The sequence below is a fragment of the Coffea eugenioides genome, chromosome 1 (assembly GCF_003713205.1).
Source record: "Coffea eugenioides isolate CCC68of chromosome 1, Ceug_1.0, whole genome shotgun sequence".
Classification (NCBI taxonomy): domain Eukaryota; kingdom Viridiplantae; phylum Streptophyta; class Magnoliopsida; order Gentianales; family Rubiaceae; genus Coffea; species Coffea eugenioides.
Window position 1 is genome coordinate 45,049,197 of NC_040035.1, and position 14,907 is coordinate 45,064,103.

The 14,907-nt window shown below is 37.6% G+C and overlaps 3 protein-coding genes across 3 annotated transcripts; 2 read left to right on the forward strand and 1 right to left on the reverse strand.

Annotated features, from left to right (window-relative positions):
* Nucleotides 1-1,685: 1,685 nt before the first annotated feature.
* On the forward strand, nucleotides 1,686-4,641 carry LOC113758706 (ABC transporter I family member 6, chloroplastic-like). The gene is made up of 6 exons (XM_027301472.1): nucleotides 1,686-2,079; nucleotides 2,298-2,348; nucleotides 2,884-3,105; nucleotides 3,250-3,372; nucleotides 3,526-3,702; nucleotides 4,100-4,641. Exons 1-6 carry the CDS (start codon nucleotides 1,768-1,770, stop codon nucleotides 4,184-4,186), a joined length of 972 nt encoding a protein of 323 aa, XP_027157273.1. The 5' UTR covers nucleotides 1,686-1,767; the 3' UTR covers nucleotides 4,187-4,641.
* Nucleotides 4,642-5,012: 371 nt separating this feature from the next.
* Nucleotides 5,013-8,440, reverse strand: LOC113752154. The gene is made up of 3 exons (XM_027296289.1): nucleotides 7,486-8,440; nucleotides 6,103-6,375; nucleotides 5,013-5,753 (listed from the first exon to the last, which is right to left on the reverse strand). The coding sequence occupies exons 1-3, from the start codon at nucleotides 8,065-8,067 to the stop codon at nucleotides 5,487-5,489; spliced, it is 1,122 nt and encodes a 373-aa protein (XP_027152090.1). The 5' UTR covers nucleotides 8,068-8,440; the 3' UTR covers nucleotides 5,013-5,486.
* A 3,427-nt stretch (nucleotides 8,441-11,867) lies between these two features.
* Nucleotides 11,868-14,907, forward strand: LOC113775545 (hydroxyacylglutathione hydrolase cytoplasmic). The gene is made up of 7 exons (XM_027320479.1): nucleotides 11,868-12,065; nucleotides 12,247-12,369; nucleotides 12,510-12,671; nucleotides 13,119-13,197; nucleotides 13,801-13,914; nucleotides 14,323-14,499; nucleotides 14,668-14,907. The coding sequence occupies exons 1-7, from the start codon at nucleotides 12,019-12,021 to the stop codon at nucleotides 14,746-14,748; spliced, it is 783 nt and encodes a 260-aa protein (XP_027176280.1). The 5' UTR covers nucleotides 11,868-12,018; the 3' UTR covers nucleotides 14,749-14,907.

Sequence of the window (14,907 nt, forward strand, 5' to 3'; positions counted from 1 at the left end):
AGGGTAATGACAGAGAGTCAAATTCATATATATTTTTTAGCTATGGAAATGACAAATTTCTCTTAGCTATGGAGCACCCTTTTTAGGGGTGTTTGGACAGCCATTTTCCGCCAAAAAATTACGTCGTTTTCCGTAATCACATTTTCCTATTACCTTTTTTCATCGTATTTATCAAATCGCTACAGTAATTTTTCTACAAAAAATCCAAGAAAATACAATCCAAACAAGGCCTCCCCACCTCTCTGTTTCCTTTTTTTTTTTTTAATAATATGGTCCGTGTGGAGCAGTCTAAATCATATTTTTCTCATAATTATCTTGTCTTATACGGGACAAATTTAATTGTTGGCAAAAGTGATTTAATTGCAATGGGGACAACATGTTATGCTTTTCATCATGGATTCTAAATAAAGCATAATTATTGAATCAAATCTACCAAAGAATAAATTCAGAAGAATATATAATTCAGACTAATGGGCGCAAAGCACCTGGACCTCAAAAGTAAGGACAAATTCGAACTCTTGTCAAAGATGGATGTGTGGCAATTTGGAAATCTAATACGCTCATAATCTTTGTTTTGACCTCTTCATGTGGCATTATGATGCTTTGCACAATATCCATATTTTTCTTTTCTTCTTTTTAAAAAAGAAAAAGTACTCCATCATGGATCCACATGTGGGCTCAGGTCCGATATCTAGTTACTGCTTAGCTTTACCACGTCAACGTATTTATTAAGATTGTTGGGTTGGGCCACTTCTTGTTGGCCCTCACTTTTTATATTTTTTCTTCTCCTTTCCTGAATTCCTTCCGCATGTTCTTAGGGTTACGCCGCATACCCTTTTTTTTTTTACTTTGTTTTTTTTGGCAGCATATCATTATTTTACAAAACATTTTTCTTATTATTTTTAAAACTTATTTTCAAATCATATTTTTTTATTTTAGATGAATCCCATCAAAGAGTGTCATGGCAAATAATGCTATGGACATGAATCTTTAAGTTTTATCTCTCTTGGAAAAATTTTTTTTGAAACATCTCTTGAAAAATGTTATATGCACTTAACTTTTTTTTTTATAGTGGAACTTCCACTATTTTTTTAAAATCATATAATCTAATAAATGAAGGGGGGTCAAAAGGGTGTGGGAACGGACGGCAGGGTGTAAAAAAAAAATATAATAAGTGAAAATCATATGATAAAAATGATACTAGGAGTGCCGTGTAAAAAAGTGAAGTGTGTATAACATTTACCTTTTTCTTTTATCAAATTATTTTAAAATAATATATTGGTTAATTAGCTGTCCCCCACAATATAGATTAGTATAGTGCCTTGTTGTGTATTCTTGGAATCGGAATTACAGCTAAATTAATGGATCTTTCACATTACCCCCCAAAAAAAAAAAAATCATCGTACAACCGATGACAAAAGACTGCTATGTTTGCCCAGTCCAGAATAATAGTCTCAGGATTAAGTGGACTGCAGAGAAGTAATGGCTACCCTCCCTACTCCAAAACATTCTACATATTTCATGCAAGGCCTAGCCCAATGTTTTGGCCCAACCAAATAAATAGGGAGGTTGCATCACACTTGACACGAGGATCGAATTCTCGATTTTTTATTATTTTTTTATTTTTAAAAAATGATGATCAAACTCAAAATTACTAGAAAGCCATATACCATTTTCAACTTTGGGTTCCTTCCTTGTTCTTCATTTCCGTTTCCATTTTTAATCATTCATTCGATTTCTTACAGCAGCCTCCTCTTACCAGTTTCAATGGCGCTCGTCCCATTCACACCTTATTGTTCTTCAACTTCTCCTCTATTTTCTTCCAAGAAGTGCTCCGTCGTCTCTAATTCTCAACTGATTGTCGTCTCTGCTCTGTCCTCTCGCCGCTCGAGTCTCATCAACACCCGCCGTTCTCTGAGAGTCAGAAGCGCCGTAACCTTCGACTCTCCGGCGTCATCATCCGCCCATAGCAGCGACTCGCTCGAGCTTCTCCTGGAAGTTAAGGACCTCTCAGCCGTCGTCTCCGAGTCAAAACAGCCGGTTCTCAAAGGGGTTAACCTTACTATCCACCGAGGCGAGGTCGGTCTAAATTACCCTATCAATTAAATTAAGTGCTCTAGGTTGTACAGTTTAATATAAGTATCCTCTAGACTTCTAACTCTCTCTCTCTCTCTCTCTCTCTCTGGGGGGCGGTGCAGTTACGTTTATAATTTTCATCTTCCGACTGAAATTGATATTTATTCTCTTGACTTTTTGTTTCGGTCTTAATTCTATCTTCCGGAATTGGATATTTTTAGGTTCATGCTGTTATGGGGAAGAATGGTTCTGGAAAGAGCACTTTTGCCAAGGTTAGTTATTTTCTTCCCCGTTTTTGAGGTGTGAGCTGAGCTTTGCTGTTTTGAACTCATAGCTATATTTTCTATTGTTTTTAGAATTGCATTAAGTTAGTCTTAAATAAGATCATCTCCACGATAGTCTTTTGAATTTTACGGATAGAACTTGTGCTGTAGAACCTTTATTTGCTTATTGATGAATTTGGACTTCAAGATTTTGTCTGGGAGAATTTCTAAATAAAATAGGAGTCTTAACTGATTGAACTCAAAAGTGAAAAGTTGTACCCACCATTTATCCATAACATGGAATTTTGGATGAATGTTTGTTCAGGAATGCTTATTCAATGAGGTATCGGATGTTGGATTACCTAGTAATTTATTATTTTTGGTCCTTTTAACACCCGTTCTTTTGCTTTTGTCCTTTTCTGCATCGATCTAGTTAAGATTTACTTGGAAGCCTCCTTTTCTTTGGCTTGAGGTAGATACTTTCTGGATATTTTGGCTACTATCTGCTTTAACTGATGATGCTAGGAAAACTTAATGATTGTAGGTCCTTGTTGGGCATCCTGATTATGAGATTACAGGCGGTAGTGTCACTTATAAGGGTGAGAATTTGCTTGAGATGGAACCAGAGGAAAGAGCTGTTGCCGGCCTTTTCATGAGCTTCCAGACCCCTGTTGAAATTCCAGGGGTAAGCAATATTGACTTCTTGAACATGGCATACAATGCTAGAAGGATAAAACATGGACAACCGGAGCTTGGACCAATTGAGGTTTGTAACTCTATGTTGTTGTGACTTGCTTTGTTTTCAACTAAGCTTGTAATACACTGTTTCAGGTGCATTGTTAATGTAAAAAGGGTGTTTGGTTGGGGCTTCTTTGGCTGACAAATACACTGATGTTATTCTTTCCTGCAGTTCTATGGCTACATTGCGCCAAAGCTTGAGCTTGTAAATATGAAAGTAGACTTTTTGAACAGGAATGTTAATGTAGGATTTAGTGGTGGAGAAAGGAAGCGTAATGAGATTTTACAACTTGCGGTATGATTCAGTATCTTTGTGATCTTCTCTTTTCACATTTTCTTCAAGTTTATAGCTGGCTTGATAGGCTACCATGGTATTTTGTCTGCTTAGTTATTTTGTGTTTTTGGTGATGTCGTGTGTAATGCTGCTAAATATTCAATTTTTTTATAGGTTCTTGGTGCAGAGTTGGGTATATTGGACGAAATTGATTCTGGCCTAGATGTAGATGCACTGCGTGATGTCGCAAAGGCAGTGAATGGACTCCTCACTCCCAAGAATTCAGTTTTAATGATTACTCACTATCTGCGACTTTTGGAGTTTATCAAGCCAACATTTATCCATGTAATGGTAAGCAAGCTTTTGCTTCTTGTAAGCAAGTTCCCGTGTTACATTCTGTATGCAGTTATTTTTCCCCCCTTGGTTAGTTGAGAACAAATATGATGATATCAAGGAAAATAACTTGGGGATGCAGTGGCTGGGATTTTAGAATATTAACTAACCACGAACAAATTGTTCCCATTTGCAGTCACTTAATTTTACCCTGTTGATTCTTCGACTTCCTGAATTCCATTCCTTCTGCATATTATGTTAAGCAATATGCCACATTCTTGTGAGAATCTCAATAACTTCCACATTTGAATTTATGTTGTCATGTTATGTTACTTGAGTTTCTTAATGATAGCCTCATCACTTTTATTTTCTCCTTGTTCCTTTCGGGTATTGACTGAAACATTTCTGTTTATAGGAGGATGGGAAAATTGTGAAGACTGGAGATATTTCCATCGCTAAACTTCTTGAGAAGGAAGGTTACAAGGCAATTTCTGGGTCATAACTGCAGGCACGTCTATTGAAAGTGGGCTTTTCTACTCTGTGCTCTCCTGTAAACGCTTTGCCACCTTGCTCAATGTCCATGGACGAGAAAAGGATGATTGTCTAACCAGCAAAAGAGCGAGATAGCAGACGTTTCAGACAGCTTTGTTACACCAAAAGAGCAAGAGCCGTCCTTTGATCTCGAAGAACTTGGAATTCGTGATGTTCTTGTATAGCTAGTTGTACTGCGTGCACATATTCCTTCTTTACAATTATAATGTCTCCTATTTCCGTGTTGAAAACTGGAAAAAATTTTGAGATCTTTTTTTTGGGGGGCAAAGAAATGGGTTTTGAAACAATCCTGTATTTGTAATGGCTCTAAATTTGGATATTCTTTCCAAGCTGCCACTCTATCGAAAACCAGATGGATCTCGCATGTGCGACGGTTACTTTTAAGGACGTGTCATCAGCTGCGTATGAATTGTGCCTGGCATATGTTGCAACAGGTGTATCATTGTCGCAAGAGCCACTAGAAGCAAAACCCTTTGAGTTGAATGGATCAGGCCATTTAACAAATTATAACACATATAAAAGCAAATTGTAATGGGAAATTTTCTTGTACAAGGGTAAGTCCGAATCAGCAATTTTAAATTTCCGCGGGAACAATCAGATAATGTACATGGCCGAGAGGGGCTACTGGTTATTCTTTAACAAACACAGGACAGGTCTTAATTGAATATACCTAGCTCGGGTACGTCTAGCTGCACCCAGCATCCGTGCAAGAAAATCTCATCTTACAGAAATAGCATATTAACACTTAGGAAAAGAAACAGAGAAAAGCCAACCAATACTCACTATGTTGATATCTTTGGCTTAACCTGGAGATCTTGAAAGAGGAATCCCATGAACCAACCGTATTCCAGATTGATCCTAAAAAATACAAACATCAGTGGCTAAAAGAATTTTTGACATCATAATCACTCAAGTTACAAAAGTTTCTGGTGCTTTCCATCCATTTAGTAAGGAACCCGTCAAAATGGGAGTATTAGGTCATAGCCAACTCAGGTAAGCACGCCTTTATTGGGAATCATAGAAATCTGCAGGCCTAAAGCAGGTGCTCCCATAAATGGTCAATCCTACCAAGGAGTATTAACAAAATACAGATAATCTGTAAAACGAATCATGAAGCGCTTGTGAAGGGGTTTTTTTTAAGCCACATTCCTCTTTGCTGCCAGGAAATCAACTCTTCTTTCTTTAAAGAGTTCAACGTAAATCAAAGAAAAGAGCAGAAAAGTGATCAACAAACTCAGATGCAAAATCTGTCATGATTCAACTTTTTCAAGCTTCTCAATTTCTTCACGTTGTTTTCTTTCTGCTTCTTGAAGTTCCCTTTCAGCATCCTCCTCATCCTCCTGATCATCACGATCTTCAAATTCCTTACTTGCTGCCATTGCTTTTACAACAGGATCTCTAAGCTCAGAAATGAGGCCACCACCAACCCTGTATTCTTCTTCGTCCCCAATTAGGAAAAGGCGCTGATCAGGTCCTGTTGCCATGGGGATGTCTACTGCCAGTAGTTTCATGTCATACTGCAGAAAATCAAACAGTAAATGTTCTTCACAAAAAAGAAGAAGAGAAACTACGCCCTGAATCATAAGCAGGAACGTCAACACCTTTAACTTTTGCTTTTCACCCTTTTGCACCTTTCTCTTCCTTCTAACTAGGACACAGTATGGAACGACAAGTACCAATATTTATCTATGAACAAGCACACATGCCAATCTTACAGAGATATGACTGACAGATGACAAATAGAGAATACACATGTTTACTAAATTGACCACCAAACACTAACCCAGTCAAAGCAGTTTTGCAATATACAACAAATCAAAACGTCTTCTATATATAGAACACTTAGTCAGCTAGTTCAGAAAAAACCTGGCCATTCTTGTTCTTGACCTCAACGCTTACTAAGCCTTTCCTCTCAGAACCTCGTATTGGAAATATCAGAAAACATCTTTTGTTCCTAAACCTTGGCTTGAAGTTCTTCAGTGTCATACCACCTCCTGACATCACATATGCTCTTAAGTCAGTGCCAGTTAGTGGAGCACCCATGACCTCAAGAATCCCAGCGGATGTGTTAAGTCTTCTCATGGCCATTCTATAAACCTTATCAGGATTCACTGTGAATCTTGAACGAAGATATAAAATCTGAACATTACAGGGAAATCAAACAAAATTAACATTAACATTATCTTAAAGTTGAAAGGCACAATAAAAACTCCTTGAAAAACATTTTCAGAAAATACCAGGACATTTCTACAAGCACAATGATTTATGACACAGGGTATCAATCAAGAAACTAAAAGAAGTTCATCGTGAAAAATGAAAATTTAAGACATCAAGATGTTCATACAATATCTATTCAGCAAAATAACTACTCCAAAAAGAGATAACCGAGAACCTAACAAACTTCTGAGCAACTTTTCACGGCTAACATCATTTGAACTGAACTGTGACACAGATTACCATTTCAGGAAGTTGTCATGTTAAAATAGCAGATGTGATAATTTCTGACTCATTTATTCTGTTTCTTGTAATCATTTTTCTTTTTCCAATTTGAAAATAGGTAGAATCCTAAAGACCAATCAGAAGACTCACACTGACAGGGACCACGACATTGTCCACTGTCAGAGTGCAACATTAGTTCAAGAGCTTCATCTAATTTATCCTAATCATGAGCTTGCCTGCTTATGCAATTGACGACAACAAATAACATCATCTATTAACTGGTACTAAGAGGTCTAAAATGCATTGATACTCATTGTCATGGGATACGTGTTGCACTCCATAGTCCATAATAAGATAATTTCAATGCAAAAATAGGTTGTTTAGTAGCTTGCGGAAAAAACATGGATTACAGAAGCATGCTTACTACATTATTTTTGTAAAATTTGGATGAAAATAACATTTGACATAATCATCAAGGGATTAATTGTTAGACAACTAAAAATGAATCTATCCCGAGAGGGTAAAGAACGTAGTATTGGCTTACAATGAGTTGGCTAATTAACGGACTTATTTACAAACGAAGAGATCTAGCTATTCAGTAATTGAAAACTGAATAACAAATGTAAGTTCCAATTGACAAACTGGAGAATTCCAGAGCCATCAAAAGAGCAACAAAATAAAATAATGCAACATTTCAAGCTGAACATAGTACACATATACAAAAAGTATCCAGGGAAGAAGAGTTCTGAAGTTAGAATGCTTAACCTTAAATATCATCTGAAATCACAAAATTTGGGAAGGAGTACTTACAGCAAATGAGACAATGGCAGTGGAAAGAGCAAGAAAACCATATTTGGCCATGCCCTCGGATAGGCCAACAAACGTATTAGCAATCCCAAACATAATCCTCCAAAGCAAGACGCAAACCAGGACCCCTCCAGCACCCACCAGCACCAGACTATTCCTCTTCCAAAACGCCTCAATCTGGAGCCCCACCGCCTCCCTGTACCTGGAAGCAGCATCCTTCACAGCCCCCATTGGGTTCCTCACCGCCCTTTTCCCAAGATCATACTTCTTACTAGTGAAAGAAAAATACCTAAACCCGAGAAAATTCCTAGAATTTGGCAGCATACTGGGGTTTGGGTTGATCAGCAGCTTTTGAGTTGGGTTTTGGGAAATCCTTGAATTCGGGGTTGTTGAGAAATGGGCTTTTGAAGAATTCCCTAGCCATGGTGAGAAAATGGGATTCTTAACTAGTTTTGGGTGATGGGTTAGCAAGTGAGAAAAGGCAGTAGGATTATTATTAGCAAGGCAAACTGGGGTTGTGAGGGATGAGGATTTAATGTGATGGAGGTATGTGAGGACGAACCTTGACGATGAGTATTTCGACATGTTTTACTTTTTCCTCCTGAGTTCTCAGAGTAGAAATAGTTTTTTTGATTTAAAATTGCACAAGCAAACTGCAGTGATCTTTAATACTCGCTACAAAAGGAAATCTGTACAAACTGGGTTTCTTTTTTCGGAGAAATGGAAGCAGAAAAACGCATGGGAAGAAAAGGAGTCAAATATTGGAAATGACGACTTGATTTTGCTTGTCTAAAGCCCCTGTCCAAAGTCTCCCAGCTGCCCGGTCGAGCACCAGCAGCAGTCAGCAGGTGAACTTGAACGGAAAAGGTCAGCGTATTGCAGGCTCGTAGCCTGAGGCATACTCTTGCTTGGGAATTGCTGACTCTGGAAGGAATACCAACAAGGGTCGGGACCCACTCAGGATCCAGCCTCCTAGCTTAGCAAGCCAGCCCGCCAGTCCTTCAAGCTCCGACCCTTCCCTTAGGTCCATTTGGGTTCATTGTTAGCTACTATTTGATTTTTTCTTTTCTTTTTCCCCTTTTTTTTTGGTAGACAAAAAGTTTAGACTAATTCGATTCCAATTATCACTGCAGCTCAGGATATACCTCCAGGACTATAAGTCCCTTGTAGAGGTTTTTACAAATTATTCACCAACATAATACTCACATCAATAATAGGATTCAAATATACGATCTTTTATAAGAAAGTGACCCATCCTTATCAACTAAAATAACTTGTATTGGCATTGTTACTTATTTGGTGCATACCAATTGAGTCCAGTCTCATTTTTATTTTTTTAGTGACTCTTATATGTGTAACAATGTGTACATTCATAATTAATTATATGACGCATATTTAAAATTTATATTTCAAATTTAAATTTAAATTAAATGTCATGGATCCAAATCTAATAATGTATATAACGTTAGTGTATAAAACTTTTCTCAAAACTTTTCTATTTTCATTTGGTGACACGTAAACCAAGAAACAGGCCGCCCAGCAACCCAAAAATTAGCTATTAGCATTTAGCAAGCCTTCTATCCCTCGTCCATTCATGAGAAAAATGCAGTTTTGATACCCAAATTTTGATACTAACGATTTTAGGTACTAAATTTTGAATAAAAGGAAATCTGGTATCCAATTTTTCAACTTTTGAACACATTTAGTACTCTTAATGATTTTTTTTCAAATTGTTATCGAAAAGAATCACGTGATAGTTATATGTTTGACAACAATTGTATAAAAAAAATGTCTACAAAAAAGTAAAATATCCTTCTGACACTTAGTACTAAGTTTAAGGACTAAATTTTTCATTTTTTTGACATTTTTTATGCAAGAGTTGCTCGGCATGTGACTGTTATATAACTCTTTGCGGTTGCAATTTGAGAAAATCCATCAAGGGTACTAAATGTGATGAAAAGTTGAAAGATTTGGTATTAAATTTGCTTTTGTCTAAAGTTTGGGAGCTAAAATTTTTCATATGTCAAAGTTTGAGTATCAAAATTGCATTTTTCTCATTTATCCATACCTTTTTTTTCGAAAACGGTAGAATTGTATTGACTTGTCAAAAGTATACACAGTGCGAGCAATGGCTCAATACTTACATTGTGCTATTAGTATAGTAGGTTGGGATTAACCCATTCTACATCTTGATGATTGCTCAATGCTTGAACACATAGATCAGTCCTATCTACTACTTCTAGGCAAAATGAGCATTTGTAAAACAGGTTACTCAGCTCTTGGATATCTTGTATCACTATAGTCATCCATCCCTCAAGTGGTTTATCCCGCTGGATTTGCTGTAGCAGGCTTTTTTCAGGGACTCCGATGTTTAATAGTCTCCATCCTTGTTCTGCTGCTTTAACTAGTGCTAGTTTGATCTCTTCAGCAAGATGTTGGAGTTGATTCCCACTTGATCTCTCTCATTGCCCATCCCATTAGGTCCTGCCTCCTTTCATCCTTTGCTACAATGCCATAACCAACAACTTTCTTTTCCTTGTCCCAGTTTACAGCAATCCTAAGATGTCTTGTGTAGCTGCTGAGTGTTGCACTTCGTCTTGGTTGCTTTGTTGCTGGTGCATTAATGTTTTACCTATGCTACAACTCCTAGCTTTCTCCATTGCATTATTAAACTCCCTCCAGGCAGTGTAGGCTTTGTTGACTATTGCAGCTGGATCTTTTGTCTTTTTGTTGGATTCTTTCTCATTCCTGCCCTTCCAGATTTGCCACAAGATATAAGCCGTGAGACTTATGTGATCAGTTCCTTGGGCTCTGAATCTAGCTTCAGTTACAGCAGTTCACCAATTCTTGAAATTCCTTGTCAGGTTTCCACTTCCATCCCATTGTATTGGAGCTAGCTTCCAGATATCTCGGACTTCCTTACAATTTAGCAGCATATGTTCAAGTGTTTCCATTTCCTCATCATAGCCTGAGCATATTGGATCTCCAACATTTACCCTTCTCCATATCAATTCCTTGACTGGAACTACTTCTCTTAGTTCTTTCCAGATGAAGAATTTAATCTTGTGACTGATGTTTAAGTTCCATAGCACTTTCCACACGTGCTGGTTTGTTAGATTGCAACTAGATTCCGCTTCCCTTTCCACCTTCCTTGCTTCAGCCTCTCTCATTTCTACTGCATGTTTGTATCCTGATTGCACTGTGTATTCTCCATTTTGGTTTCCCGTCCGGACCATCCTATCTTCTCTTCCTGTGATGCTAATTGGCACTTTTAGTATGTTGTCAGCATCTTCTTTGCAGAACATCTTGAAGATGAGGGTTCTATTCCATCTGTGATCCACTATCATGTCTGCTACTTTATCAATCTGGCTGTTTGCTGGTTTGGGTGTTTTTGGCTTCCCTTGGTGGTTGTTGGATAGCCATTGGTCTTCCCAGATTCTGGTATTCCTTCCATTGCCTGTTCTTCTCCTTACTCCCCACCATAGGTCTTCTCTGCTGCTTATTATACTCTGCCAAAACCAGGAAGCATTCTTTGTTACTTTACAGTCTTGTATTCTGCTAATTTGTTTTCAGAACCTTGCTGGATAGCAGATTTGGAAAATACTTTTGTAATTTTGTTTATCAGTCTCAATCCCAGAACGTGGGGTATGTACCCCCTATAGCCCAAACTTACTATTTGGGCTACTATATCTGGGCTACAACAGTGAGTCGTAATCAAATATCGAGTTGTGTCCAAGCATTGGCTTGTAGAATGTAAGCCCAGCTTAGTGTTTGCAAAACTCAACTTAATTAGTGAGAACGTAAATTGATATATTATGGGGATTATAGTGATATTAATTTGAGTCTTAAATCCTTTTTTTGCCCATTCAAAGGCTTAGAATTTGTTGCATTAAAACCAAAAGGAATATGACCGCTTAGTACTCATGACTGGCCTAAAATGAGTTATTCAAAATTATATTTCTAAATCCTAACATGATCAAATTAATACGTAACACTTTTGGATCATGCCTGACTTCAAGTCACCAAACAAGGCTCATCATCCTAGTTAAATGATTTGAAAAAGTTCAATATTGACACCGTTTGGATTATTATTTTCTGGGATTTTTATAAAAAAATGTATTATAACAATTTAATAAATATATATAAAATAAAAAAGTGATTGAAAATATATTTATAAAAAAGTATAAATTTTTTTCAGAGAAAAATTGCAAGTCAGAGTCAGAAACTCTCAACTAGAAACAAAATCAGGAAACCGCAATATTGCAAGCGGCGTCAATTAACTATTTTTGGCGAGTGACCAAAAGCGACACAAAATCGTGCTGGTTCCTACGTTTACCGGTCACACCGAACTTTCTCCTGAATAAAACGCTACCAGCCGAAGGTTGCTGCCGAACATATGAACCCTATCAACTAACCCAGCTGGGAAAAACACCAAAAAGGGCGGAACATAATAAATCTCCATCATCACTTCACCAGCAGCGACGCTGCCTAAAAACAGAAAGACAGAGCAAGTGGAGGGGGGTTTCCACTTTCCAGATGAAGATCCTTCACATCCCATGCTTAGAAGATAATTACTCCTACCTGTAATTCGAGTCCATATCCACTGTTCTTTTTTTTTCCCCTTGCAATTTATCTTGATTTTTTTTGTCATTTTAATTGTCGCTTTGCTTATAAACGCACAAACCAAACACTTGATAAATTCAAGGTAAATGAAGTTCAAGCGTTCTCTCTTTTCTTTTTTCTTTTTCTTTTTTTTAAAATCAGGGTAATTAATGAGAAAACGAAAGAGGCAGCAGCAGTGGACCCAGCTGAACCCCATAAAGTTTTCCGAGCTGCCCAGGAGAATGGTGTTCACCTTAAGCTCGTCCTCACTACTCACCACCACTGGTCAGCACCCCGTCTTTGTCTTGGGCTCCAAATGCATGTATATTCGTGTTGATGATTTCTGATCTTGATCACTTATTTGGGTTATGTTTGATTGTATTTGTAACTGTGGATGTGGATTGGTGACTTAAGTTTGATGATAGGGATCACGCTGGCGGAAATGACAAGATAAAGCAGATAGTTCCTGCAATCAAAGTTTATGGTGGTTCGGTTGATAACGTGAGGGGGTGTACCAATAAGGTCGAAAATGGTGACAGAATTCCCCTAGGGGATGAAATCAGTATATTGTGCCTTCACACGCCCTGGTATGCCACTTCACAACCAGGTTCAAAATAATTAAAATGGTGCTGGCATTCAGTTATCATAGAACAAGTTTTCTCGGCTGTAAATTTACCTTAGATTTTGTGGATATTGAAGATCATGATTTTTGTGTTTGCTCTTGAAATGCATGTCTGATGTACTCATTTCCATATTTATTTTTGATGGTGTGCTGCTTTGGTTACATCTTGTGACCAACTGGTTCGAAGTTCAATATTTTGGCATTTCTTCAAAGTTTGATGCTATAAAACACGTCAATACCTCTGTTTTTTTAAGAAAATAAATTAAAAATTGAGGCCACCATGAATTCAAATATTAGGAAATGTTTTGATGCCAATCTTACTATCATTGAAGTAACAGGGTGCTGTGCTTTTATGATATTTGCGTTAATTTTTTTTTTTTTTGGGGGTGGGGGATGGGGAATGTGTTATCAGCCATACACAAGGTCATATAAGTTACTACGTGACTGGTAAAGATGGAGAGGATCCTGCGGTCTTCACTGGGGACACATTGGTAAGTATATTTTTACTTCATTCTCGATTCCTGTATAACGATATTCTCTGTTGTTCTTTTCCATTGCGAAGATCATTTGTTTGCCATGGGAGAAAGGAAAGGACACAATGTTCCAGAATATGATCTTGTTAACCCCTATACTTGTGCTTGGCCAATTAATAATCTTGTCATTTTTTCGACTTTTGGTTGGTTTTTGATGCATGAATCAGGAACGAGTAATTGTGTTCATTGCAAGCTCAAAAGTTTGAATCCTCTGTATTATGAGGTATTCTTGCAGGGTTTTCCTGGGCTTGAATGTCTTGCACAGTGGCATTTATGCTCTGAATTTTCCAGCTGCTATAAGACAGTTTATGCTCGTAGTTTTGTTATTTTGCTGGCTGTCTTTCATAGCTTTGCTTTTTAAATATTTATTTTGGGGGGTGGGATGTCTTTAGTATCAGCACTTGTGACTGAGACGGTTCTCAAGTTCTTTTATTCATTGCTTTTATGAAGAGATATAAAAGTATGCTTTTCATTAATCAAGTTATTGCTCGTTCCTTCTTAAGATTATTCAGATTGTCCTAAGAGATTAACTGTGACTTGTGTCATTCTTTTGTTTTCTAGTTTATTGCTGGTTGTGGTAAGTTTTTTGAAGGCACTGCAGAACAGATGTATCAGTCCCTATGTGTGACATTAGGTTCACTACCAAAGCCAACTCGAGTTTTCTGTGGACATGAGGTAATCTGTCTTAACTTTTATCACAATGTGTTTGGTATTAAGATTTTTATTGGATATATTGATTCTGTTTAATTACCATTTTTCTTATGTCTGCTTCGTTTTTTCTGTTGTGTCAACTGGTTACAGTACAGTTGGTGTTCTCTTCGCATGTTGTTGTGCAAAGAAACTAGAAGGCTTTACTTGTATCACATGTAAAATTTGTTTTCAAGCTGTATCATGAGTGCTCAGCCACAATATGCACATTCAACCTATATGCATTTATAAATTCCGTTTGATTGTTTGAAGCGTTACTGATTCTGGTTGAGTTTTTTTTTTAATCAGCGTTGGTCACTTCTGTAGTTGATTTTTGCCCCGTCACTACCTAAAAGTGGGTGGACAAGTGCTAACATCTGCGTGACTTGTTTGCAGTATACCGAAAAGAACTTTCAGTTTGCTATAACGGTTGAACCTGATAATGAAAAAATTAGACAAAAGTTAGCATGGGCTCAGCAGCAGAGGAGGTCTGGCCTTCCAACTATTCCATCCACTATTGGGGAGGAACTGGAGACAAATCCATTCATGCGGGTTGATCTTCCTGACGTTCAGGTAACTCCGGAATTTGAAATACGGGGATTCTAAAACAGTTATAGTATTGCTTGTGTAGAATATTTGATGCACTAATTGTTGCAGTACTGAATTTCATTCAGACACTTAAATTTCCTTCGAGTGTAGATGTGTGTATATCAGTAACTGGAAATTGTGCTTCTTTTGCAGAGGAAGGTTGGCTGCAAGTCCCCTGTGGAAGCCATTCGAGAGATCAGGCAACGGAAGGATACTTGGAAGCCTACTGCATAAATAAGATGTGCGGTGTAATGTTGTTTCAGGTCTGTGGTGTGCCATTGTGTAGTAACGAGAGACTGCAGTGGCTCAAATGCAAATTGAGTAGATTTTGTGTAATGTAAATGCTATTACGCTGTTATTGGATGTGCCAAATTCGGTCACCGATTTGCCAAA

What these genes read in the sequence shown, in the direction of transcription:
- LOC113758706 (XM_027301472.1), top strand. Translation starts at nt 1,768, where the DNA reads ATGGCGCTCGTCCCATTCACACCTTATTGTTCTTCAACTTCTCCTCTA. An exon ending in GAAAGAGCACTTTTGCCAAG is followed by an intron (nt 2,349 to 2,883) that starts GTTAGTTATTTT and finishes TAATGATTGTAG; the next exon opens with GTCCTTGTTGGGCATCCTGA. An exon ending in CGGAGCTTGGACCAATTGAG is followed by an intron (nt 3,106 to 3,249) that starts GTTTGTAACTCT and finishes TCTTTCCTGCAG; the next exon opens with TTCTATGGCTACATTGCGCC.
- LOC113775545 (XM_027320479.1), top strand. Translation starts at nt 12,019, where the DNA reads ATGAAGATCCTTCACATCCCATGCTTAGAAGATAATTACTCCTACCT. An exon ending in GAAGATAATTACTCCTACCT is followed by an intron (nt 12,066 to 12,246) that starts GTAATTCGAGTC and finishes TTTTAAAATCAG; the next exon opens with GGTAATTAATGAGAAAACGA. An exon ending in CTCACTACTCACCACCACTG is followed by an intron (nt 12,370 to 12,509) that starts GTCAGCACCCCG and finishes GTTTGATGATAG; the next exon opens with GGATCACGCTGGCGGAAATG.
- LOC113752154 (XM_027296289.1), bottom strand. Translation starts at nt 8,067, where the DNA reads ATGTCGAAATACTCATCGTCAAGGTTCGTCCTCACATACCTCCATCAC. An exon ending in CTGCCATTGTCTCATTTGCT is followed by an intron (nt 6,376 to 7,485) that starts GTAAGTACTCCT and finishes TGTAATGTTCAG; the next exon opens with ATTTTATATCTTCGTTCAAG. An exon ending in TCAAGAACAAGAATGGCCAG is followed by an intron (nt 5,754 to 6,102) that starts GTTTTTTCTGAA and finishes GATTTTCTGCAG; the next exon opens with TATGACATGAAACTACTGGC.